The sequence below is a fragment of the Drosophila virilis genome, chromosome X, assembly GCF_030788295.1.
Source record: "Drosophila virilis strain 15010-1051.87 chromosome X, Dvir_AGI_RSII-ME, whole genome shotgun sequence".
Taxonomy (NCBI): Eukaryota; Metazoa; Arthropoda; class Insecta; order Diptera; family Drosophilidae; genus Drosophila; species Drosophila virilis.
The window spans coordinates 19254454-19280315 of NC_091543.1; the positions used below are offsets into that span (position 1 = coordinate 19254454).

Genomic DNA, 25862 nt, shown 5'->3' on the forward strand with positions numbered 1-25862 from the left:
GGCATAGAGACACACACACACACACACACACACACACACACATGCTGGCACCGCCGCCGCCCACGCATTGCCGCCAAGTCCCCAGTCCATGCAATAGCTATGCGCTCCTGCGCCATGGTTGCCAAGCATTTTGTGGCTCGATTGCGTAGTCTTTGTCGTTGTGTTGGTGTCCGCCTCTGCACTCCGCGCATCGCCACTTGTTGGCCATCGTTGGGGATCGCCAGCGCACCGGCATATAGCGCGCCTTTTCACGCCCGTTCGTTTAATAGAGTCTGCCAATATTTATATACGGGTACGTGTGTGTGTGTGTGTGTAAAGACCTTTGTCGTCTCGCTGTGTGTGTGTATATAGCGCGCATGCATTGGTAGTGGTGGGAAATGCTTTTCATTTTCCGCAAGCTGAAAAAAATTCTTTAACATAACGTGTAGCATCGCTTTGGATCGTCAGTCTGTTTAGTCGAACCGCAGCATTCGCTCCTACGACGTCAGCTGCTCGGACTTTAGTTGAGAGTTCAATTTGTTTCTTTTTCCCTAAGTAAGTTGGCCAAGTGTGTTGGCCACAAAACTGAAAAAAAATTACAAAGTTATCGAACAAGCTAAAAACTTATCAAAATTGGACATAAATCCTTGCGAGTTGAACTAATAAAGAAAACGTCTAAGAAATTTATGAAAAAAAAAAAAAAACAGATTGCAAACAAATGCATAAAGATTGAAGAAGCAGATCTTATATAATCCTGTGTGCGCATATGCTTGAAAATTCAATTTTTTTTTTTATTTTTTTAATACAATTTTTTTCCAAGTGACAAGGCACAGTAACAATTCACGTACGCAGTGTGTAAAACAATTAAAAATGCGAAAGAAAAAAAAAAACAGACATGATATTCAAATTGAATTTTGAATATCAAACAATTTTATTTTTTTTCTGTTCTATATATTTTTTGTACATTTTTTTTGTTCAATGCCTGGCAAAGACTATAAATAATTGCCCTAGGGCTTATAACAACAAGTACAACGACAACAAAAACGAATATACAAATGCAACAACTATAACAGCAGCAACAGCCAGCAGCAACAGCCAGCAGCAACAGTCAGCAGCAACAGCAACAGCAACAACACAAGCAGCTACAACAACAGTACAGCGACAACAACAACAACAAGCAGGAATACGAACAATTTCGAAAGAACTCAGAATGAGAGCGCTTTGAGAGCCAAGTGTTATATGATCTCGCAGATATAAAGCCAAAGAATTCCTTCTTTTTTGTATTTTCCTTTTGTATTTTTGCGTTCTGAAAATTTTAAAAATAAGCTGTGCGCTTTTGCCTCTGTATATGCCAGTGCGTTTGTGTGTGTGTGTGTGTGTGTGCGTGTATGCCTGGCAGTGTTGGTTTTTACCTTGGCAAAATGGCCAACACACTCACACTCACACACACAGAGAGGCAGCTTTGTCCCGTCCACAGTGCGCAGGCGCCTCTAGACAGCACGAGTTGGCCAAGCACACACACCCACACACTAACACACCCACACACACACACATAGTCCCACGCGCATAACTCACGAAACGCACATAGACAAATCTAGCTAGACACACACACATATATATATATATAAACACACACTTATGCTCTCGCACTGATATCTGACAAATCCAAATCGGCGCTGGAAAATTTCTATATTTAGTGCACACAGCACAGAAACGTAATTTTCTATTTTTTACCCAGCAGATTGCGCTGCTCTAGTTTCAACAGATTTTCAATATGTTGCAAAATGATTGAAACAATGAATTAACAGAACGTAGGAGATGTTTAATTTATAGTTAATAGAAGGCAGGAATTGAAACTGTAAAGCAAGCATTATATATATATTTAAATCTAGCTGAGCAGCTCATAGATTGTATAGTATCTATACGAAATGTTTGTCCCAAAAAGAAAGAATTCCAAATAGTTAAAAAGTTTAACTAGTCCTTAAATTATTAACACCAAAAGGCGCTAAGAGTTATTAGCGTTTGTCATGTTAAGTATACGCACTGGCTGCACCTGGTGTCAGAAAAATCGGTAAAAATAATTTTTGCATTCTCAATATGCATTTCAATACATGTGTGTACATTTATTTTTACATGCAGCCATATTTTTGTGACCCGATTTTATAGCACGAAAAATGCATAAATATATATATATACATATATATAAATTTTGTAATTATGAAATCGTAGACAGACTCTCGACAAACGCACACACACCTACATAGCATTGCATTCTTCTGTCGAGCATTTTGACAATTGCATTCAACTTTTTGACATTTGGCTGTCAGTCAGAGTTTAGCTTAGTTTTATTTATCTTGTGTCTTGGCTGGGAGTTTTGCAGTTTGCCTTTGATTTAGTGCCAAGGTAAAAATCGGAACGTTTCCCGATCGAAAGTAATCGTAAAAGCTCTTCAAGCGCTTCGTCTAGTCTAGCGGGTCGTCGTTAGAGAAATTCAATACGCGCCGTCTATTTTTATCAGAAAGCCAAAGCATTTTACACAAAACTCAACACAAAAATTAAGCAAAATAAGATACACGTATACACACACATACACACATTCATACGGTATATATAAACATATATAAATATATATGTATATACATGTATGCACATAGACAGAGGCAGCTAAAGGCAGCAGCAGAAAGAGTGTATAAAATTAAATAACCGAATTTTGTAAGAGGCGCACAAATTATGATCTGATACAATATTGTCGCCGGCTATATAAAAATAAAGATGGCTACATTTGTGAGTGTGTGTGTGTGTGTGTGTGTGTGTCTTATGACAGCATGCAGGCATAGATATATCATAGATATACATACATATAATGTATACATATGCAGATACAGACACAGATACTGCCCCTGTCTAAATATAGAGCGATATCAAGGCGAAAACAACAATGACAACAACAACAACAATAGGAGGAGGCTGTGGCTATTTTGGTTTTAGCCAATGTTGTTGCTGCTGTTGCTGGCGTTCCTGCAATTGACAATTAGCAGTTAGCAGTAAGCAGTTAGCAGGCCGAGCAGTGAACAGTAACAGTATATAATAATATAACAGTTAGCTGTTAACTGGAACTGTGACAACAGCAATCGTAACAATAACATTATGAGTGAGATGTGTGAGCCGTAATTAATCAATGTTGTTTCCCTCTTGCCTTTTTAGGTTTTTTCAATCCTAAACCGTAACCATGTCCGACGATGAGGAATACACGTAAGTACATATCCCGGGCAGGCAATAGCAGGCATATTAAGTATGCGTCACGTGCGCCGCGGCACGTTTATTATTTATTATTTAATCATACAACAGTTGAGATCAGTGCTGTAGTAAGTTAAAGTGTGTCTCTTGGCATAACTGCGTATTTAAATTAATGATGAGAGTTTGTACTAAGGATATCCGATATCGAAAGCCAATAACTAATTATTAAACCTTTAAACTTGGGCACTTACAGATCATTAGATATGATATGTATATATTGTTAGTTTTAAATTAAATTAATATTTGATTAACTTCAACACACATGCCACAGTTTTTGTAGTTGTGTGCGTGTGCGTGTACGTGTGTTTGTTTTAAAAATACACTGGGATTTTGAGTTTTTTTTATGGCACATGTTTGATTTGTATTCCTTTTACACAATTTCTACTTTCATCACACTCCCCCCACTTTGGACCCAACCACCAACCCATCCGCATACAACAATACACCACATGAAAATATGATATGATTTACGTATGCCGGCAACTCCGGGACTCTGTGAACCATAATACCCAATCCCAAATGTTTTAATCAATCAACTGCTAATGTTGTCGTTTCGTTTCTCTCGAAATCAATAACAAACAACTTGACAACAACAACAACTCGAACAAATCGAACAACTCGAACAACTATCTTGCATACACACCAACCAATTCGATCCAATCTATTCAACCAAATCGAACCAAAATGCACCTGTGATATTGTTTTTTGCACAAAACCATACACATCGTTTAATTACGAACACGCCAGCAGTTCCGAAGAGGAGGAGGTTGTCGAGGAGACCAGAGAGGAGACGTAAGTAGTTTTTGTGGCCAAACTGAGCAGCTAAAACTCGATTGGTGTTCTTTTCTATTTTACTTTTTCTTAACAATTATGATTTGATTTTAATTTCATACCTAAAAATATTTCTATATGTGTGTATTTTACATATTTGAATTTGTGTTTGTATACGTCCTTGTATTTGTGTTTGTTATGCAATGAAAACAAACAAAAAATAAAAATGTTAGAAAGTCAATGTGCAAATGCCCAAAATATCCCACGCAACATTTCTGTTTTGTGTACTTGTCTGTAATTAATTAACTTTTTATTTCATTTCTTTTTTTATTATTTTGTACATTTTTTTCCTTCTTATTTTTCGTTTTTGTTTTCTGTGTTGTTGTACTCGTACTTATATCTTGTCCTATACATAAATATATATATATATACATATATATATATATATATATGTATACATATATATCAATTATTATTTGAAGAATCTGAACAAAACTTTTGTACAAAATGTACTAACTCACATACATACATATCCACACAAGCAATGAAATCACATTTTAGAAACCAAACAACAAACAATTACAAAAAAATAATAACACATCCACATTATTTCCCGAACCGCACCCAAAACATATCAGAGTAAATTCCAAATTCCGAACAACCAAATTGGCAAACGTTATGTACATATTTAAAGCTGTCTTTATGTGTATCCCAGCTATACTATTGCCTACCCCGCCAACACCCCGCCCATCCAGTCAAAATTCAGTATACATTTAAATATATATAGTCACATATATAAATATATATATATATGTATATGTATATGTATATGTACATGTATTGTATTCGTATTTGTAATCGTAGCCGTAACATGTCTTTCCCTTTCCTCCAAAATTTGAAAAATGAATAAAACCATTCAAAATTTCTGAGAAAAAATAATAAAAAAAAAAAAACGCAAAAGTAAATTTCGCCTATCGCTGGCCTGGCTTCTTGTTCAACCAATTAAGAATTTAAGACATGAATTTTAAATCACATTTGTTTTTCTCTCTCTTTCTCCCCGTTTCTCTATTTCTCTTTCTTATTACAGGAAGTAAGTAATTGCGTTACCAAATAATATTCCTATGTCTTTAAAGTACCGATAACGAAACGAATGTGTAGGAAAATAATGTCTAGCCTGAGATTTCAGAGCGGCTCGGTTGCTGTCAATATCTAGATCAGGGATCAAGCTTAACGGTGTTGCTCAGTTGCTCCAAAACAATAATGTATATACTTATATAAGGAACTTTTGAGAATTAAGAACTTATCGCAGTTGCAGCTGCAGTTGAAAGCATAGTGAATTCTGAAGAGTGCTTTGTGTTTGTATAAGGATTTTAAAAATTAGAATAAAAACAAATTAAGGAGGAATGGAAATGTGCACAGCCCACAAAGAGAAACCGGAATGTTCGCAAACCAAAATTCGCCCAGTCAAAATTTTGTTATATTCGTTGCTCGAATTTCATTTCCAACAACAAAACCGTCCAAAAAATAAAAACCTTTTCATTGATTTTGTACAAAGCACAGCAAAACTTATTTTTGATCATTCAAGACCAGCACCAGTTCCAGTTCCAGTTCCAGTTCCAGTTCAAGTTCCAGTTTCAGTTTGAGTTTTGAACATTTGTATAAATAGCTTACAGTTCGTTGCTTGGAATTTAGTTTTAGAATTTACAATTTACAACATGCCAGAAAACAACAACAACAAAAACAACAACAAACAACAAATATGTACTTACATTTAATTATTGTTTTTAAACTATTTTCGTTTTGTTGCAACAACAATAATTGTTTTCTATAATTTTTTTTAAACAAAAATGTTTTTCTCTTTCTTTTCAACGATTTTTTTGTTTGTACAATTTACAAAAAAAAAAAAAAACTATAAATATTTTTGTTACATATAAAAAAAAAATACAAATCTCTCAACCCAACACGTGTTTTTGCGTACTTCATCGTGAATTTGTGCCAATCTATAAATAAAAAAAAAACGAACCAATTTTTGAAACACAAAACCACCAAATATATCAAAACCACCTCCATGTTTGCCTCACGTATAGAAAACCACCTCAGACACCAGCCGAGTAAGTTTATGCCATACGAAATGTGTACAAAAATGATATGTAAAGTCTAACACATACTAAATTCTTAGTGATATCTTAAGCTGACGCCATTTTCGAATACTATTATTCGAATATTATTAGTCTATGTATATATGTTAATTATATTGCCTGCTAAACGAATACTCACCAAACTCACCATCGTTGCAATCAATTCGACCTCTGTAGTATGCACAACTCCCCACACATGTTTACTACTAGACCTAGTTATACATACATAGGTTATCTACGGCTGTATATAGATTACTCATCCAATCCATAGTGCAATTTATATTTATATCTCACATTTTTGGTGTGTTCTTGCATTACTTTTTATCTAGTATAGTCTAGATGCTGCCCAGATCGGGCTCTGGGTCTGCCCCGTAGCTGATATTACTAACAATCTTGTAGATCTAATGCTTCTTGAAATGGTCACTAATAGTTCAGTTCTTAACCAGTCCATAAATATAAAAAAAAATATATATATATATATAAATATTATTTACTATGTAGTTATGCACATATTTAAACTAGTGAAGCGGATATTAAACATTTAAAAAATTATAAATAATACTCGTAATATTTAATAATCAACAAGAGTTCAAAGTCAATTTGACGTAATTGTAATTAATTTTAGGGTTAAATACATATATTAGCTTTAGTCGTACCCTACGTAAAGCTTAGTTAGTTTAGCCAGCTAAACGATTTGTACGTATTCAAGGCAATTACTAATTGTTTTTTCTGTTTGATGTGCTGTGCAGAGGTGAGGGCGATCCAGAGTTCATCAAGCGTCAGGACCAGAAGCGCTCCGATCTCGATGAACAGCTGAAAGAATACATCAGCGAATGGCGCAAACAGAGAGCCAAGGAGGAGGATGAGCTGAAGAAACTGAAGGAGAAGCAGGCCAAGCGCAAGATCTCGCGTGCCGAGGAGGAGCAAAAGATGGCCCAGCGCAAGAAGGAGGAGGAAGAGCGTCGCGTCCGCGAGGCTGAAGAGAAGAAGCAGCGCGAAATTGAAGAGAAGCGCATGCGTCTCGAGGAAGCCGAAAAGAAGCGTCAAGCCATGTTGCAGGCCATGAAGGACAAGGACAAGAAGGGACCCAACTTCACCATTGCCAAGAAGGAGACAGGCGTGGTAATTATATTAAATTCCATAAATGCAGCCTACTGATACACTTCCCCAAACCATTCTCGTATTTTGTCGTTCCAACCTCTACGTTCTTGTATATTTCGTACTTTTTTTTTCCGATTCGTATCCGTTCGTTGCCATTTCAATTATTTAATCTCATTTTACACACAAACCCACACACACCACAATTTTGCTAATCTGTCATTTGCAATACATGTCTTTTACTCTAAACCGTACCTGTTCCACACGTACCACCGTAACCTGCAACCCCCAAACCACAAATTGTTGTTGTTGTTGTTTAAAAAACAAAAAAAAAAAAAACATACAAAAAAACACACACACACATCCAAAAAAAAACCAAAACACACAACGAAATGTGTCAATTATAAATGGAAAAAAAATCGAAAATTGCACGCATATAGTTGGGACTGTCGTCCGCCGCCATGGAACGTAACAAGACTAAGGAACAATTGGAGGAGGAGAAGAAGATCTCGTTGTCGTTCCGCATTAAGCCCCTCGCTATCGAAGGCTTAGGCGAGCAGAAGCTGCGTGAGAAGGCCCAGGAACTGTGGGAGCTCATCGTCAAATTGGAAACTGAGAAGTATGACTTGGAAGAAAGGCAGAAACGTCAGGACTACGATGTAAGTATACAGATACAGTTGTACAATTGTACAGTGTCTTCAATAATATGACGCCCGCTTGCAGTTGAAAGAGCTGAAGGAAAGACAGAAGCAACAGCTCAGGCACAAAGCCTTGAAGAAGGGTCTCGACCCAGAAGCTTTGACTGGCAAATACCCGGTAAGAATTTAACCCCTTGTCATCATACTGCTCTATTTTGACAGCACTTCTCATTTGATTGCAGCCCAAGATTCAAGTCGCCTCCAAATATGAGAGACGTGTGGATACCCGCTCATATGACGACAAGAAGAAGCTCTTCGAGGGTGTAAGTATTCGGGTTGCCAGGGCTGACACTTTGGTTAGCCGCGGGTTGTTCTAAGAAACTTTAGCAAAACAACGGGTTGTTGTTTCTTTGTAATTTTCTCTATATATCACCTATATAGGGCTATAATACGGTGTATGCGGAAAACTTAGAAAAAACATGGCAGGAGAAACAGGAAAGGTTTACTCAGCGCACAAAATGTAAGCGCGTACAATTTATACATTTTGGAGACTCTCTTCAAACTCATTGTCTACGTATAATATGTCTACTCGTATATTATGTCTATGTCTTTTGTACTATTCTGTACTATTCGTACCACCTGCATACATACTATGTTCAATGTATATAAAAGGCACCGCCAAAGTGACCAAAATCTTATCCATTGTGTCAGCAATTCAACCATATTTGGCTGCCAGGCAGTCAGTCCGACAGTCAGACGGTCTATCAGACGATCAGCCAGACAGTCAGTGCGAAAAGTTAACATATTTTTTTGGTATATTAGATTTGTTGGGGGACCAATTCACAATATTCGTAGCTAACGATAACACACTTAACGTCTACTCTCTTTTATTTCTTTCTATGTTCTGTATACTATATTTTATAAATGTCAACTGTATTTGCGTGTTTTGTACTATTTCGTCACATTCGCATAAACTAAAACAAAACAAAAATATAATAATTACACATAAACGCACACACACTTTGGGACACAGGGCTGGGATGAGATCACCAAGGATGTAAACGAGAAGATCTGGAACGAGAAGAAGGAACAATACACCGGCCGCCAAAAATGTATGTACTCCAATTGCCTAGCTTCATACCTGGCACTGTACTATAGTCTGGTAGCTCATCATGGTACTGGTGGTTACTTAAATTGTAACTGTGACCGTACCGCAGGGAAATCAACAGGGGGCGACAACAGCAAAACACTATTATTTAACAGTCATCATTTTGTTCATTGTCGTGCCATGTTTTCCATGTCCAAATTGTGATCTATGAATGTCTTTTACAAACCTTATGTTTTGGTATGCTAATGTTGAACTTCTCTGCCCGATCCAATATAGCCAAACTGCCAAAGTGGTTCGGAGAACGACCAGGCAAGAAGGCCGGTGAGCCCGAGACACCCGAGGGCGAGGAGGATGCCAAGGCCGATGAGGACATCGTCGAAGATGAAGATGAGGTCGAGGAGGAGGTCGTCGAGGAGGAAGACGAGGAGGCCGAGGAAGATGAGGAAGAAGAGGAGGAGGAAGAGGAGGAAGAGGAAGAGGAGGAAGAAGAAGAAGAGGAAGAAGAGGAGGAAGAAGAATAAATAAATAAATAAATTTTTTCGTAAAACTACATTTAAACAAAACCAAACAAGAAAAACCAAAGCCAACAATTTTAATAAAAGTAAAAGAATGAACTAAATAGTTATTATTAGCTTATTCAAAATACTCAAGAAGAAGCAAACATGAAAACTACCACATTTTTTTATTGAACAAGAAATGTACATTTCTTCCAAATAAAACATCAACAACACCAATTGAAAAAACCTAAATTACAAAACAACAACAACAAAAAACAAGAAATTAAAGTGTTATACCATCATATCTATGCACAATTTATTTTGTTTGTGTGTGTGTATGCTGTAACACTAGTGCGGGTCGAAAATAGATGATCTTCAGTTAATCTCTGGGCTGCCTCTACAGATATTGGGTTATCTTTTTGGCAAAAAGTAAAGCACCGACCATGATTGCAATATATTTCTTTGTCGCTTGGATCGAACCCGTCAGCAATCCCGCATTAACTTCGTTATTCAGAAGCCTGATGGACCAGCTCTCAAAAGCTGTTGACTCCATGTATGCGAGAAGGTTTGCTTTATCGCACAGTATGGGCTGTGCTTATACTTTGCTCGGATATATTCAGTTAAAACTAGCTTGATTAGTTTACAGTAATTTTAAAATTACACTCAATACATGAAGTTCTTATGTAGTCGGTCGGAGAGTTGCGGTCCGTACGAATCAAAAATTGTTTAAATTTCAGAAATCTGACCATAACTTATATCGCATAGCAGTGACAGGCTTGTGGCCCTTCTCATTTTTGTGTACATTTATTAGTTTGGGCCGATAATCGTGATCTCTATGAGTTCAATAGGCTTTACCATTCAAACATCTAAATAGATATATTTAAATTTTGAAATCAAAATTGTCTTTTTAGAATCCATCTAATTCTTACAAGAATTTAGATGCAATTCTTGTCAAAATTTATAGATTGCCAATCGAGAGCTGCAATAAGAGCTCACAAAGCATTGATTTCAGAATGTGATACAATTTTACAAGAACCTGTGTTGTAACCACTTTTCGATTTTGCTGACTCTACTTAACAGCCACGCCAGCTTAAAAAAAAACACATAGTTCCCTCGGTAGGGTTCGAACTCCCAACAGATCGCGCTATTTGTCGCCTTCCTACCCAACAGCCACGCCAATTATTCTTAATGAGTTAAAAACGAATGGAAAGAACAGCACAGAAAACAATACAATCGCAACTGCAATGCTGTTGATAGAATTCGAAGCAGATGCGCATAAATGTGTGTGCGTACATGTATACAGAAATTCTTGGAATTTGCGCTAGCTGCCGCAATCACGTGGGCAACCAATACACATTTTCTTTTATGTTTCTTGAACGATCTTGATGAAATTTTTAGCAGTACGTCTTATAGTACTATAAAATATTCGTGTATTCTCAGTCATTGTGGCTTTAAACTGAAAGATACTTGATATATATATATACATATATATATATACTATTCTAGAAGTTACATATCAATTAGGTGACTCCTGCTCTTGCTAAGAAAACAGGATTTCGATATCGATTTTAACCGAGTGCTTGGAAGCGGAGCAAGTTACCTACAGCTAAAATTTCAATGCTCTAGCTTTAATAGGTTCTGAGATCCTAGCGTTCATACGGACGGACAGATGGACGGATAGGCTGTTGATGCTGATCAAGAATATATATCCTTTACGGGGTTACATACATTTGCAAGAAAAACATACCCTTTATAACAATTTTCAATGGGTTCTGGGTATAAAAATTAAATTTTTAAATGCCAATCAAGAGTTGTGATCCGTACAAGTACTGAAACTATGCCATACGAAAATCTGACAATTATTGCAGGATATATTTAAATTTGAAAGCTACACATTAGGATTTCAGAATCCAATTTTTGTCGTTTTTCTTAAATTAGTTCAAAATTTTATTTTGAATTTTTGAATACCAATCGAATATCGAAGTTCGCACGAACATAAAAAAATATATCTTTCAAACAGTAAAGAATTTCTTAATGCCAATAAATATCCTGTATATATTAATCTTGTCAGTATTTGGGCAATTTAAATGATGCGAAATTGACGTGCATTCATTTTGGATTGTAACTTTTATTTAATTTATTTATAATATTTTTTAATTTTTAGAATATATTTAATATATTTTTAATTTGTGTTTGTTTTTTTATCGTCATTAATAAATATTGTACAATTTGCTTAAGTTTATATTATTTTGCAATGTGTGTATATTTGTTTATTGAAAGACACGATACTCTGATTTGATGACAGTTCTCTGGCATTGTTAATTAGTATGCATTCATTCGTTTCGTTGGATCTTGCAGCGTGTGCACGCAAACAGCTTAGATGTAATTTTGGTAAACACATTATAAATTTGCTAAACATTCATTTGTATGTATCTATGTATGTATTTTGTTTAAGTATCTTTGAGCTTTGATTGTCTGTCAGCTGCAAGCACGCTGCTCCTCCCTCCGCACACACTGTTGCAAGATGCGCATATTATAATGACATTCACTTATATACAAGTACAGACATAGTCGTATTTATCTTATGCTAGGGTCTATTTCATATGTGCAGCGACTGCCAATTAATAATGTTAGGGTAAATATTTAAAACATAATTTTCCCAAAAAGCTAATAAAAATAGATTACATTCACATTCACAATTAGTTTACATACATACACTAAATATATATTTGAATAGTACTTATAAACTTTGCTAAACTCTTAAAGCATACGTATCCATATGCGTGTATGCCACGAGAGTGAGGCAGACAGCGATATTTGACAATAGGTTAAGTATATGTTGTAAAAAAATTCTGCTGTACTCTTAAATTTTTATTTTTTTTTTTTGGTATGTGTTTTGCAAATTTTTTATTCATTTATTGTCAGCAATTATTTTTTTTTCTTTTTTAACAATGCGCAAAAACAATAAAAAAAAAAAAACAAAATAAAAAAGTTCGGACTAAAGCTAACAGTAAGTACATGCTTTCTATCCCTTTCACGCACACACACTCATACACCACGCACACGCGTGGGGACGGACAGTAGTGCAATAAATGTGAGCTTGTGTGTGTATGTACGCGCTACACTGCCTGTTAAAATAAAACATTCGCCAAATATTATTGTTATATAACGTAAGCCTTATAACATCAACAGCTCTTAGATTTTAAGCCTAGGCGCGTTATTTAGTCCTGTTTTATACTACTTATACGAGCTCATTTTATATGTCACACATATACACGCACATAAGTTTTAAACTATTACACAACTTTAATTAACATTAGACATTTATATGTATGTATATAAGTTTGTATGTGTATACATAACACATATACATATGTGTATATTTATATAGATCTATACGTATAACATATATATATGTGTATATGTTTATACATTCAGTCAATTTATTGCAACAAAATGGTTTACAAAAAAAAATTCTACGCTATGCTTTAACATTTTCAAGATAAACTTTTATTTATAATTTAGTATAAACCCATACACGAACGTCTGTAAATGTGTTTGAAATATCGATATTAAAAGCTCTTTAAGTTTTAGTTTCCTTTTTTTTTGTAAGTTTTATCAACATTATAAACATGTCGTTAGTTTTAAAACGTGTTCTAAAAAAAGCTGAGCTTGTGTATATGAAGAAAATTTATATAAAAAAAAAAAACACTTTTTTAATATACTTTGAGCACTTAGTTGTGAGTCCCAGCTCTGAAGGGTGAGACATGTTAATAGCTTGAGATTCAGAATTTGATGAAGCACTCAAACCCGAGTTGAGTAAGATGTGTAAAAAGATTCTCATAATTATATTAAAAACCAGAGCTTGTATTTTCTGCATACTGTACAAAATTAAATTACGCTTATGACTTACAATATGAAAAAAAAAAAAAAAAAATAGGAGCATCAAACGATATTAAATGGACACAAGTCCCGAAAAACGTTTATAAAAACCTTTCAAAATGGCCAAAGGCTATATAAAAATTAAATATGTATATATATATATATGTAAATGTACAATTTACTCGTTATAACAATAGTGTGGGGATAGTACTTAAGAGGAGCTTAGCAGTGAGCGCCCTGCAACAATTTTTATCTTTATTAATTATTATGTTCTTTTTTGGTGGTATATGCTAATCATCTTTAACTTATGTGTACATCAATAATATATGTATATGTATAAATGTATGTGTATATTGTGTATTGTATGCGGCATTGCAATTGTGTCTTTTCCTTTTCGTTTTTGCTTTTTTTTTAATAATTTCATCTGACAACACACACAACAGTTGAAAGCAAATATATATATATATATATAGCACATATATAACAAATGCATATGCGTATATATAACTTTATATATGAACATACATACATCTACGTATTTATATGGAAATGATGCACATACATGTGCTTACACTCTTGATAATACAATTTGAAATTGGTTTGCTAACATTTGATGGTTGTCTGTTGTTGTTGTTGCTGTCATTTTGCCGTGTGTCGTCTCAATGTTTGCCGCGCGGTAATCTTATGGGTATATGCGGATATCATGTGTCTTCCAGTGCACCGACATATTGCTTGCCATTGTTGTTGTTGTTGTTGTTGTTATTGTTGTTGCTGTTGTAGTTTGACGGCAGCTGCTTTATCGTGATGACATCCTTTGGCTTTTGTTTTTGTTGTTGATGCCGCTGCTGCAGCAGCTGTGACTCTTCCTGCTCCTGCTCCTGATCAACCTGCTGATGATGACGCTGCTGCTGCTGTTGTTGCTCTGGTATTATTTTATTGATATTTAACATGTTATTGTTGTTGACATTACTGTGGCTATTGTTGTTCTCAATGGTATTATCCTCATTATTATTATTATTGTTTATATTGTTGTTGTTGTTGTTGTTGTTGTGGATGTTGATGTTGTTATCATCTGATTTGGGTTCCATCATCAGGACTTGCTTTGCTTTACTTTCCCATAACATTCGGTTGGCTTTTAGCTACATGGAAAACATTACATAAAATATAAACACGAATGAGTTATATAGACAAATACTGTAGGTGCGCATATTTTAGCCAACATTGTTATACTTGATATCATAAAAATACATCCTCTATATGCGCATGCATAATTCGAACGTTTGCAAAATAGAAGCTGTTGCTTATATTATTTATAAGCTGTCATTTGTTGTTTGTTGCTGATGTTATCGTTCAGGTTGTTGTTGCTGTCGTTGTTGTTGTGCTGTGCACATTAACCGATGCATTGTAATGCCAAAGCCCGCTTAGCCCCACAACAAACACTCACTCCGCAGCCGCAACACGTATGCAAATAGCTGGCACATTGAGTGCAAATGCGACGCCTAAATTGCTAAAATTTTGGCATAATTATGTATACGCTTAGTGCGAGGCGCGGCAACATGAAATGATTATACAACTTGCAACATCTCGAAAATCACGACGAGTTCCGACTTTGATATTATAATTTGGCATAGAAATCTAGTGCCAGATGACGGCAGGTCGTTTCCCCAAAAGCGTATGCCCTTAAAGCCTCATTAAACAAATGCTTATCCACATCGAAAATACCATTTATACAGTTCCAAATGTTAATTGGGCATGACTAGCACGTTCAGACTTTGACGCTCTGAATCATTGCTTTCATTAAATATGCTAGTTTAATTAATTTGTAATTTAATTTTTGACTTTTGCACGAAATTAATATGCCAACAACTTTGATAACATTGCCAGCAAATCCTCCCATTCACTCATGCGTGGCGGCAAAAGGCAACTTATTTCTGATATTTGCAATTAACATAAATTACGCGCATAAAATATAATTGGTGCCCTCTCAATTGATTATAATTGCAGTTGACGCCGCAACATATCGACAAATCGACAAACTGGCATGTGGGTGTCGGTGTGAGTGGTGTGTGTGTGGATGTGTATGTGTGTGGTTGGCACACCAGTCAAATAGCTTAAGTGGGGTGGTGGCATGCAATCCAGGACTTTTTGTGCTTGGTTTTCTGTTGCTGGCATTTCAATTGATAGCAAATGTGTATGCACATATTCATATATACATATGTATACATATGCATATACAGGTATGTATGTACAGGTATATGTCTGTTGCTTAAATTGCCATTTATGGCGCGCTGCCGTACATGCAACCACCACCGATTTTAACTGTAAAATACAGAAATTGGAGTTGTGACAGTCGAGCTGCCACATGACAGCATCGAAAAAATCAAAGCTTCAGTCACATGGATTCGAACCGCGAGCTACACCGCCTGCAACACCTGAAACACCTGCAGCTGGCAGCCAACCAACCGTCCGACCGTAAGAGGCAACTCATGCAGCAGCAGCAGCAGCAGCTGTTTGTCAGTTGCTTGCAAATTTGTAATTTATGAGCAGTCCTCGAGCGAATGTCGACCGGTTGCCAGTTGTCAAGCCAGCAATGGTGTCGGAGTCGCAATCAAGCGGCCTGCAAAAGGATGCGGCATCCACAGTACACCCCACAAAACTTGACTCGACTCGACACGACTGAGCGCTGAGCTCTAATTAATTAGCCGCTAATTAAACGCGCCCGTGGCGTAAGCTGCTGCGCGGTACTCCACTTAACAGGATGTGCAATGCGCGGCAGTTATTAGTTCTAGCTGCCTGCTGCCTGCTGTCTGCTGCCTGTTGCCACACACTCACAGAGCCGGGCGGCAGCAGTTGCATGTAATATATTATTTGGCTCATAATGAAAAGCCCTTCTCATAGCCTCTAAACTCAGCAACCACTTTATAAGCCCTGCAACTAAGTATGTAGTATGCTGCTCATGTGCATATTAATATACTTTATATTATAAGCTATATTTATATATACCATATATACATAGTTGTGGTTATATATTTGTTTTATGAACAGCTGCAGCATTCAGTCTACCAAATTAGCTACATTCAAAAAAAAATAAAAAAAAATGAAATAAAAATGCAAAACACTTTGCAACAGGCGGCAAATGAATGCAAACAATCTGAACTATGTTTGTTTATGGCATATATGCTGACTAAACGTGCCCTAAAGTTATGTATCTGAAAATCAATGGGTAGCCGAACGTCATTATTATCATGGTTATCGATGTGACTGTGCACTGGCTGCGTGCGTGCGTGTGTGTCTGCATGTGTGTGTGTGTGCCCCCAGGAAGCAGAGCTTCAAAAACAACTGCAACAGCAATGGCGACAATAGCAGCAACGCATGTTAAAGTGGCTGGAATAAATAAAAATTCAAAAAAAAAAAAAGGGAAAAAAAGAAATAATAATAATAACACAAGTGCAAAAAGGCGAGTGCAAGAAACAAACAAACAAACAATGAAACGAACAAAACACAAATATACAAAATCAAGTGTAACAAGTACAAATGCACGCATCGCGTTGACCAGACTGGCAGATACCGTGCACCCAGCTACAAAGTGCGCTTTATGTTGAAATTAATGATGCGGAACACTGGAGTCGAGCTTAATATATCCTGCATCCGGGACTGGAGATAAAGCTATATGCTCGATATTTAAGTCTTTTACATTATGCAATAATTGAGGCAAGTGTTTATTAATATTAATAGTACTCGATGAAAAAGAAACAAATTGAATTGCATGCCGGATAAGTGCACATTAAAAAATAAAATAATTAGTAAGCGCGCACAATGAAAATTAAACTTTATTTTAAGCTCTTACTGTCTCTCAAGATCCGACAGACAAAGGGTTAGTTAGGCGCAGCATTCGCAGCTGAACAAGAACATGCTTGAGCTTTATATACACTTCTCTTTAAGCTACCCGCTTTAGCTTTTTGTATGGTTACAGAGTATTTTGCAAAAGAAAAGGAAAAAAAAAATAAATAAAATGGTATCTGCGAATATGGCCAACAATGCTGAAATGGTTGCCACAAAGCAAAAGTGCAAAATATGGCAATGACAGAAGCCAACAGGAACGACAACGACGCCAACTACAACTGTGGCAGCAGAGGCGAGCACACAAAAAGGACAATGAAGATGGCAACAGAGAATGTTAACTGGGACGACAACAAAAAGGATGGCCGCCATGTTGAATGCTTTGGGGGATATCCGGTTCGGGCATGGCTTATGGGAAATGAAGGTATAAAGGGTATGGGCACGGGAATGGAAATGGAATTGGGTAATGGCTGATGTTGAAGCCTTTGTGTGTGCATTGCGCCTGACCGATTGACTAAACGTCAGTCCAACTGACGCCCTGTCTGTCTGTTGGGCCATCTGCTCGCTTGGCTGTCTGCCTGTCTGATTGTTTGTTGCACATACCTTAGATGTATTGTCCTGCACCCATGCATCTGGCTTACCGTAGTCTGGCGGATTCGCATACGGATCGTAACCGAGCACGGAGAGCATGGGCGCAATGTCAGCCATGTCGCGCACCACATCGCCGGGTATATGGCCCACCCACTTGGACAGCGCCTCAAGATTGACCGGCTTGATGACCTGGTCCGATGACCGCTCCACTCTGCGTACACGAACGCGGTGGCGGGAGCAAAATGAAAAAAGGGCACAGTGCAATTAGTTGATATTGCAAGCCAGCTGCTGCATGGCATTACTCACTTGGACAGCGGCACACCGTTGGGTTTATTGATAAACTGCTCATGATGCAGCACCGCCTCGTTCCATGGCACATCCAAGAACTTTAAGATATTTCGCATCCACTCCTCCGGATGCAGCACCAGCTGCTCATAGTAAACCTGTAAAACAAATAATATATAAATTTGAGTCATAATAAATTATCTAATAAAATACTTAGTATTAAAAGTAATGCATACTTAATTGTAATTATGACCACTTATATAATAACCGAGCAGACATCGATTGCAATTTAGAAAAAAAAAGCAAATGAAACGGAATTATATAAAAAATAACTGACCTCACCATGCGCATTATATCTATATCGCGTAATATCTATTACTCTACATCATCAGCAATGATACCCAACCGACTTTTCTTGTGTTATTTAATAAGCTAAGTAAGAATTGTGCTTATGTAATTGTGTATCCACTTATATAATGGTTTAGGTAATTGAATAAGGAAATATGAATTTATCTGAGCACGTTGCCCAGCCATGTGCCATGTGTCCAGTTGGTACCTGGCAGACGCTACTTACCATCATGCAGCGATCCTTGCCAATGTCGCGGCACTGTTCGTGCATCAGTTCGATGGCGTGGTTCCACTTCTCCATGCATTGTCGGTAGCTGGCCAAATCGAAGCCGGTGATTGTCACCTTGCGCGATATAATTGAATGAACTGTCGCCCGTCCGTCCCGCACCATGAATAGAAACTTCGCCTGCGAATATGAAACAACAGTGCATAAGTGTGCGTGCAAAAAAAGTACATATACATCGGGTTACATATGCATGCATATACATGCGGATGTATGTACACATAAATTTGTGCGTGTGTGTGTGTGTGTTTGGCTTACATTGGGAAATAGCTCGATTACATAGGAGCCCATTTTGAGAGTCAGCGGATCCTTGTTACATAAGCGCGGCGCCGGTTCGCCGTGTTGCGCAATGATTTCCAAGCAGAACTGGGCTATTGCGCTGTTCATGACCTCCTTGGTGATGCCTGCCTCCTGCAGGCGCAGCGACTCCTTTTCGGACTTTAGCCAGTGCGAGCGTAGCTGCAAAATGCGCGGAATGACGCGCGTCTCCTGCCCGCAGCTAAATGGATGAGACATACAAAAGCGAATAAGCAAGTGCACAGCATAGCCCGGAAATGCGAAGAGTGAAGGGAAGGTAAATTGTGAGCAGTGAGCATAGGGAGGAAATGGCACGAGAATGGGAAGTCATGTTACAAAACAGCGAAACAACAATGACGTTTGATATCACATAGTTGGCCAACAGCCGAGCCCAGTCGAGTCCCCACCCGCATCCCGTAGTCCTTAGCCCGCATTCTGCAGCCCCGCTGCCTGCTGCAGCTTTGGGCCTCTTGCTAATCCAATCGACTAACTGAAAGCGGATGCTCGACTCCAGCACTTGTTCACATTGACAAGTAAAATCGCAAAATTGGCTGTAGCTTGCAGCATCTGCCGTTAAAAATCATCGGACCTTAGGGTTTTTAATCAGGGCATATAGCAACATGCCTTACAGTTGATTTCCTTTGCAACCTCATGTAATTTGCAAATGAACAGCATTGAACCAGCAATTGAGATTCGCTTGAACTGCGATTTACGAATAACTTGACCCCATGTCTGGCTCAAAATGGCTGGAACATTGCGGAGCATTCATCAGTTCAAATTTGATTAATGGAAATTAATATGACTGCAGCCAGCAGAAGGCTTAATTCATGCCGTAGCAGCTTATGCTCAAGTATTTTAATTGCATTCTATGGGCGGCAATAATTGTGGAGTCTTGTGGGAAACGATTCTGGCGGCATGCATGAATATTTGATATACACGAATGTGTCTGGAAAACGGTTTAAGCAATCAAGGCAAATTTAATTTAATAAATGCCTGCTTGTCCATCAATAAATAAAAATAAAAAAAAAAATTTTCCCCCACCGTGTCGGTGATTTCCCAATAATTTTCTCTTTGTCCTATCCACTTAACACTCTTTATCTAACTTACATTGCTTTACTTTATTAACAATTTTCTTACTTTCTTTTTTCCTATTTATTGTATTTTCTTTATTAATTTAGCAAATTAAGATTATTTTTAATTTCACTTGAGATCACTTTTTTCCTACTTACAACCTTCTGCTTAGATGTAGGCTCTAATAGCGTCACTGACAAAATTAGCTGTGAAAAGGGGCACAGCTGGCCGGACTGGCAAATAAAACACCTCCATCGGTCGGTGATGCTATTTAGAAAATTGTATCCTTTAACTAGGCTATTAGAATATACTTATATTGTACAACCTTTTGAATAATGAGGAAGACACTCGTTTTGTCGACCATTAATAAATAAATAAATAAATAAATAAATTAGCATAGCATACATCACAGGGCGCCTTGCCAAGCCTTGACGGAATATGAAATAAAATATATATACATATATATTTATATATATGTATATGAATACCATTGCTGCAAGCCAGCAACTGCTCGGAATTCAATTGTTTATTAACCATAAGCTGTCCCTCAACCGCACCACATTTATCAACAGGTTGTAGCCCATTTCGAGTGAACAAATATAGGTAATACATATATTAAATTAAATTGCGCTATTTAAGATATCCAAGGATATCCAATACTCATAGATAGATGTTTTCAAGCTGACTCGTAAATTTGTATCGCTGTGTTTCATCAAAATTAAGTTGACGTGTTTTTCTTAGGCTATGCGAAAGGAAGATTCTGTTATCTGTCGCAAATTTGGCTTGTAAGCTCTGCTCGAATATCGCAGGTAGATCAAATTTGTTTTAGCTCCAAATTAATGGGCATCTGCGTACAGGATACTCGCCAAGTCTGGCTCTGTCGACTACAGCATTCTTACATATATTTTAAATGATTTTATTGCTTTGCGGAATCCATTTGCTCGCTATTCACTGAGGGGCATTCGCAACCCTCTCTGGAAATTTCTCAACTAACATAGTTTTTCGAGGGCATGAGTCACATAGTATCCCCACATTTTTGCCTGACTAACTCGAGCTAGACAAAGGCAGCAAAGCTCTACAAATATATATAATCTGGGAGCAATTACATGCGCGTGGCTTATATGCAAATCGGACGAACAAAAGCTAACGAGGGCAGTGTAAAAACAGTGGACCCATCTCTACAGACATAGATTTAACACACACACACACACACATATATATATATATATATATACACATAGATGCTCGTATCTGTATCCGTACTGCCAGCTGTATCTGTATCTGAGTTGGTACAAGTTTAACTTAATGCGGACCTGCCTCTTGCGGGGCGGAAGTAAGTTTTTAAATAGCGGAAATTGTGCTGTGCAGCCATCAGTAAAAGTGGCGCTGACTGCTGTCAGCAGCCAGGAGCCACGAGCTACGTACGAGTCAGAAGTCAGGACTCGGCGGGGAGGAGCCAGCGCGTTAAAAAAATAAGGAAGCAAATTGTTAATAAAATAAGGCGAAAGTCGACACCTAACAAGCCCTCCCCCACACAGCCGACTTGTTCTGTGCTGTAGCGGAGTCTCCTTTAATATGCCCCTCTCCACATTTTATTTTGTTGCCGCCCACTCGCATCTATCTGACAAAGGGCACAAAGGACGTCAACAGCAAAAAATTCGTGGCTAATTAGTCATGCGTAACAAAAACTTAATAATCTAATTCATGCTGTGACAGCAACCGCACAGACTAGCCCATAAATCCGACCCAAGTGGACAGAGGGTGCCAACCATCCATCATGTCATATAATAAACAAGCTGCGACTGTACGCTAAGGATTTGCTTTTTTAACACTCTTTCCCCAAAAATAAAGACCCCCCCCCCCCCTGCCCTCTCATGCTATCGATTTACTTTGTAATATTAGAGCAGAATACAAAAGCGCGATGATGCTAAGCCCTTGTCATTTATGTAACTAGGCAAAATATTGTCAAGTCAGGTTTGTCTCATAACTAATACATTCAAATACTAATATAAGGCTTCGTTTAATATATTATATTATAATAATGCAACATTTCTGTAGTTTTTCAATAGTGTCGATGTTTTTAAATGCTCGAACCAAAATCTAGCTTCGTAGATGTAGCTGGAGAAGTTCATGAATAAGTGGATCGCACCGTGAACCGAACCATTGAAAATAGAAGAGAATATGCTGCATGTTGTTGCATGAATATGCTACTTATATATGAGTAAAGAAAACTTTACTTAACTCCAATATTATCAAAAAGGCAATGAAAATGTTTGAATAAAGTTTGGATAATCTGCCAAACTCGACCTGTTGACATCAACTGTGTGCCATCGTAGCCGTTGCTAAACGTTGCGAATGGGGAATCAACCCTAGAAGGGTTGCGTGGTTGGTTGCATAAGTAGTAAGAGTGCGGGGAGGAAGGTGAAAGGACAGACTGTTGCAAACTTACCGCACATCGGGATGAGCATCCAACATGGCGCGCATTAGTGTCGTACCAGATCTGGGCACACCACCTATGAATATTAATGGCATCCCACGGTAGTATGCATAGACCCGATTATTGTTATCTGTGACGTGTTTCTGGGCGTGCGTTGACGTGGGCGTGGCATCAGGAACAAGAAGGTGGCGAAAGCAAGAAAAAAGAAATGTAAAAAATTAAATTAGAGAAAAGTTACAGGCAAAAATTACGTGTCTCCACGATGATAATGATGATAATTATGAGAATGAGCATCTGGCAGCCTGGCTAGTGGATAGAGGGGATGTCGCAAAGGTACCAGAGGCAAGCGGCCCTGCTGCCAACTAAATTTGCGTAGGAACACACACACACACGCACACCCACACACATAAGCATGGATAGAGACAGCTGTGTGTGTGTGTATGGGTAAAAGCAGCCCGTTAACCTTTGGCGCGCCTGTCGCATTAATGTCAATTTAAAGGATTTTCGTGCGTCGTTAAAAATTCTTGAAGCAATGCGTTCAACTCGAGATTCTAAGCCCATAATACGAGCCGCCTTAACCACTGCGACGATAATATGCGTGAAATTATGATAGATATAACAAGGGCATCAAATAATGGCTGTCAGCGACATGCCGAAGATTAAATACATTTGTGGACGACTGATTTGCGATTTGATAGGGCCTACAGATATACATAAAAGGTAGATTGCATTTGCTGAGTTTGGTCAAAGAACATAAAGATATTCTATTAAAAATCTCATTACTCAATTGATTTGGTTCATATACAAACAGCATCAAGTTTATTTGAGATATATAGAAAAATACACGAACATTGATTTCAACCTATTCTTGGTATTATTGGATTGTGGTAGCTATATTATATGGTGGTCCAAACTGCGATATATGAACTAGACGAACCACAGCTTGGATTAAAAGATAAGGCCGAGGGACTTCTTTGCACAGGAACAGACAGACGGACAATACATTTATATATACATCAGATCAGTAGATCAGGAATATATCTATATATGCATATATGCATTGTTGCGTTCCACATTTCCGCATAATGAATAGAGTACCCTTTGTAGGGGTGTAACATTTAGCTGCTGAGAGTTCTCCCAACTGGTCAACAAATGTGGTAAGTCCCACAATTTGGGCCTCTTAGTCAGCATTTTTAATCAATCTGATAAGCCAGAACTCGAGCTGTATGTCTGGACCTTATCGGACGACTGCTTTGATGCGATAAAAATGTGACAGAGCGCAAATAGATTGTGGCCTAATAATGAATTATTGATCTGGGCAATTACAAATTGGGGGCGAACGCAGTTCGCTGGATACATTAAAAGGCTTAAATACTTCAAAAGCAATGTGTGCACTACAGTGCTGCTCAAGTATGACGAACGATGAACAGCAAACGTTGTTGATGATTATAGTATATACTTATAATATAAGTATATCAAACAGTTTGCGGTGCACAACGAACAGTTATTTACGCTTGTTATCTGCTTGGGTTATCTGGTTATCTGTTTGTGAGAATCTAGTGGAAATTGAGTGTGAAAATTGGACGAAAAACAGTTGAATGGAACTTTTGTATTTGCCATACAATTACATTTACTTTTCAAAAGGCTACACATACCAGTTCACTGGCTGGAAGATGGAGGTCCAAGCATAAAACTTATTTTCACAACATATTAATTGAAACGTAAATTCGAGTTCGCAATCGAATAATGGTTGGAAAAGCTATCAGTTTCAGACTAGCACCCTATGTATATATATGTGTGTGTGTGTGTGTGTGCGCGCATATAGAGTGTGTGCTGGCATTCCAGCTGACTAGCTGCAGATTTGAGTGTGGACTTACTACAGTCACCACAAGGAAATCAACCGCAGTGGAAAACGATAGCACCAACAGCAGGAAAAATTGCAGCTCTCGTTGCCATTTGGCCAACTAATGTTTACAAAATGGTGTTCGACCATCCGATAACCAGCAAATCCCCCAATGACTTTGCATGGCTTGCGGTAAGGTCAGCGTGTGCAGTCAACATGAAATTAGTTATCCAGTCCTTTGAGTCTAAAGAGGCGACACATAGATGGTGTCGTTGATGATGTTGTTGTTGCCACATTTGATTTATCATTCACAATCGTCGCCCTGGTCACTGGTCACTGTTGGTTTCTTAATACTACACGCAGTCAAGAGTAAATAAACTTGAGTTTATTTCAAGTCCAAGTGTTTGTTGGGATGAACGTGATATATATATATATAAATATATTTAGTATAGTATAGTGTGCTTACCTCCAAACGGAACATTTGTGAGGGTCCATCGTTTGTGGATTCCACCTTGAATAGACAGGTCGGGCGCAGCTCGGTGAATTTGAATAGGAACATTGTGATGACAATTATGCCAAAGAGCACCCAAAGGGTGACCTTCTTATTGCGATATGGCAGCCGCATATTTCTAGCTGCTTGCGGCCAGCTGAGGTGTGAACTGCTAACTGCTTTTCGATTTCAATCAGCCAAAGTCCGGATCCAGCTGCAGCTTCGGTGCACTCTATTGGAGCCGTCTATTGGTATTGCCTTATTGATTTAAATGACTGACTGACTGCCCGACTGCTCGACTGTTTCGACTGACAGCTGTGTGTCCGCTTCTGGCTGCCGGACGTTACAAGCTTAAATATGTAAATTGGTTTCTTGAGCTGCTGCCGACAGGCGCCTACAAAATTTCGTTTGCTTTCTTCAACAGTTGCTGCTGCTATTTGCACTTGGCTGGCTTTCAGCTGTGCCGGTTAAAGTTGCAGCTGCTTGTTGTGCTTAGTGTTGCTCTTAGTTCTGTTGTTGTTGTTGTTGTTGTTCTTTTATACCACGGCAATGAATGCGTGTTTGGGATTCGCTTTGCTTTTGCTCCTGCTGCAATACCAGCTCCGGGGTTTGCTGCTGTTCTTGCTGCTCCTGCTGTTTATGACGTTGATTGCTTTGCATTTCCTCGCCTTTGTCCCACCGTCTCAGGAACTCTGTGCGGTCAGCCTGACCAGCAGCCAGTCCAACAGAGAGCAGCAACTCACTCTCTGATTTCAATTTTCTACACTCAACTAAAAATTTCTAACAGCTGGCGCTTGGGTTATGTTCATTTCTCTTAATTTTTTTCCTTTCTTTTTTTTTTTTTGTTTTTTGGTTTATATTGTTAACGTTGCTCGGTTTCTCTCAGCTATGCTAACTCTCTGTTTTTATTGTATTTAAACATATTTACTTAGGCAAATTTTGTTTTATATTACCGCCAGTGTGTATGAG

At 37.9% G+C, this 25862-nt stretch overlaps 2 protein-coding genes across 15 annotated transcripts; one reads left to right on the top strand and one right to left on the bottom strand.

The window, feature by feature from the left end:
• The first annotated feature begins 387 nt into the window (after positions 1-387).
• On the top strand, positions 388-9648 carry up (Troponin T, skeletal muscle). Of its 13 annotated transcripts, none has more exons than XM_032439836.2 (10): positions 388-534; positions 3184-3231; positions 4024-4068; positions 6135-6158; positions 6935-7307; positions 7724-7942; positions 8007-8099; positions 8164-8244; positions 8363-8441; positions 9306-9648. In XM_032439836.2, exons 2-10 carry the CDS (start codon positions 3209-3211, stop codon positions 9548-9550), a joined length of 1182 nt encoding a protein of 393 aa, XP_032295727.1. In that variant the 5' UTR covers positions 388-534; positions 3184-3208; the 3' UTR covers positions 9551-9648. The 13 variants fall into 13 exon arrangements, with proteins under 13 accessions (XP_032295727.1, XP_032295735.1, XP_032295740.1 ...); XM_032439840.2 differs by lacking the exon at positions 8363-8441 and adding an exon at positions 8955-9033 and having other exon boundaries at positions 389-534; positions 4027-4068; positions 6935-7304; XM_032439838.2 differs by lacking the exon at positions 8363-8441 and adding an exon at positions 8955-9033 and having other exon boundaries at positions 390-534; positions 6935-7304.
• A 3971-nt stretch (positions 9649-13619) lies between these two features.
• On the bottom strand, positions 13620-25402 carry Tpst (tyrosylprotein sulfotransferase). 2 transcript variants are annotated; one of them, XM_032439669.2, is made up of 7 exons: positions 24870-25402; positions 22573-22703; positions 19014-19254; positions 18699-18878; positions 18146-18282; positions 17852-18050; positions 13620-14547 (listed from the first exon to the last, which is right to left on the bottom strand). In XM_032439669.2, exons 1-7 carry the CDS (start codon positions 25026-25028, stop codon positions 14110-14112), a joined length of 1485 nt encoding a protein of 494 aa, XP_032295560.1. In that variant the 5' UTR covers positions 25029-25402; the 3' UTR covers positions 13620-14109. The 2 variants fall into 2 exon arrangements, with proteins under 2 accessions (XP_032295560.1, XP_032295561.1); XM_032439670.2 differs by having other exon boundaries at positions 14295-14547; positions 17890-18050.
• Positions 25403-25862: the final 460 nt, after the last annotated feature.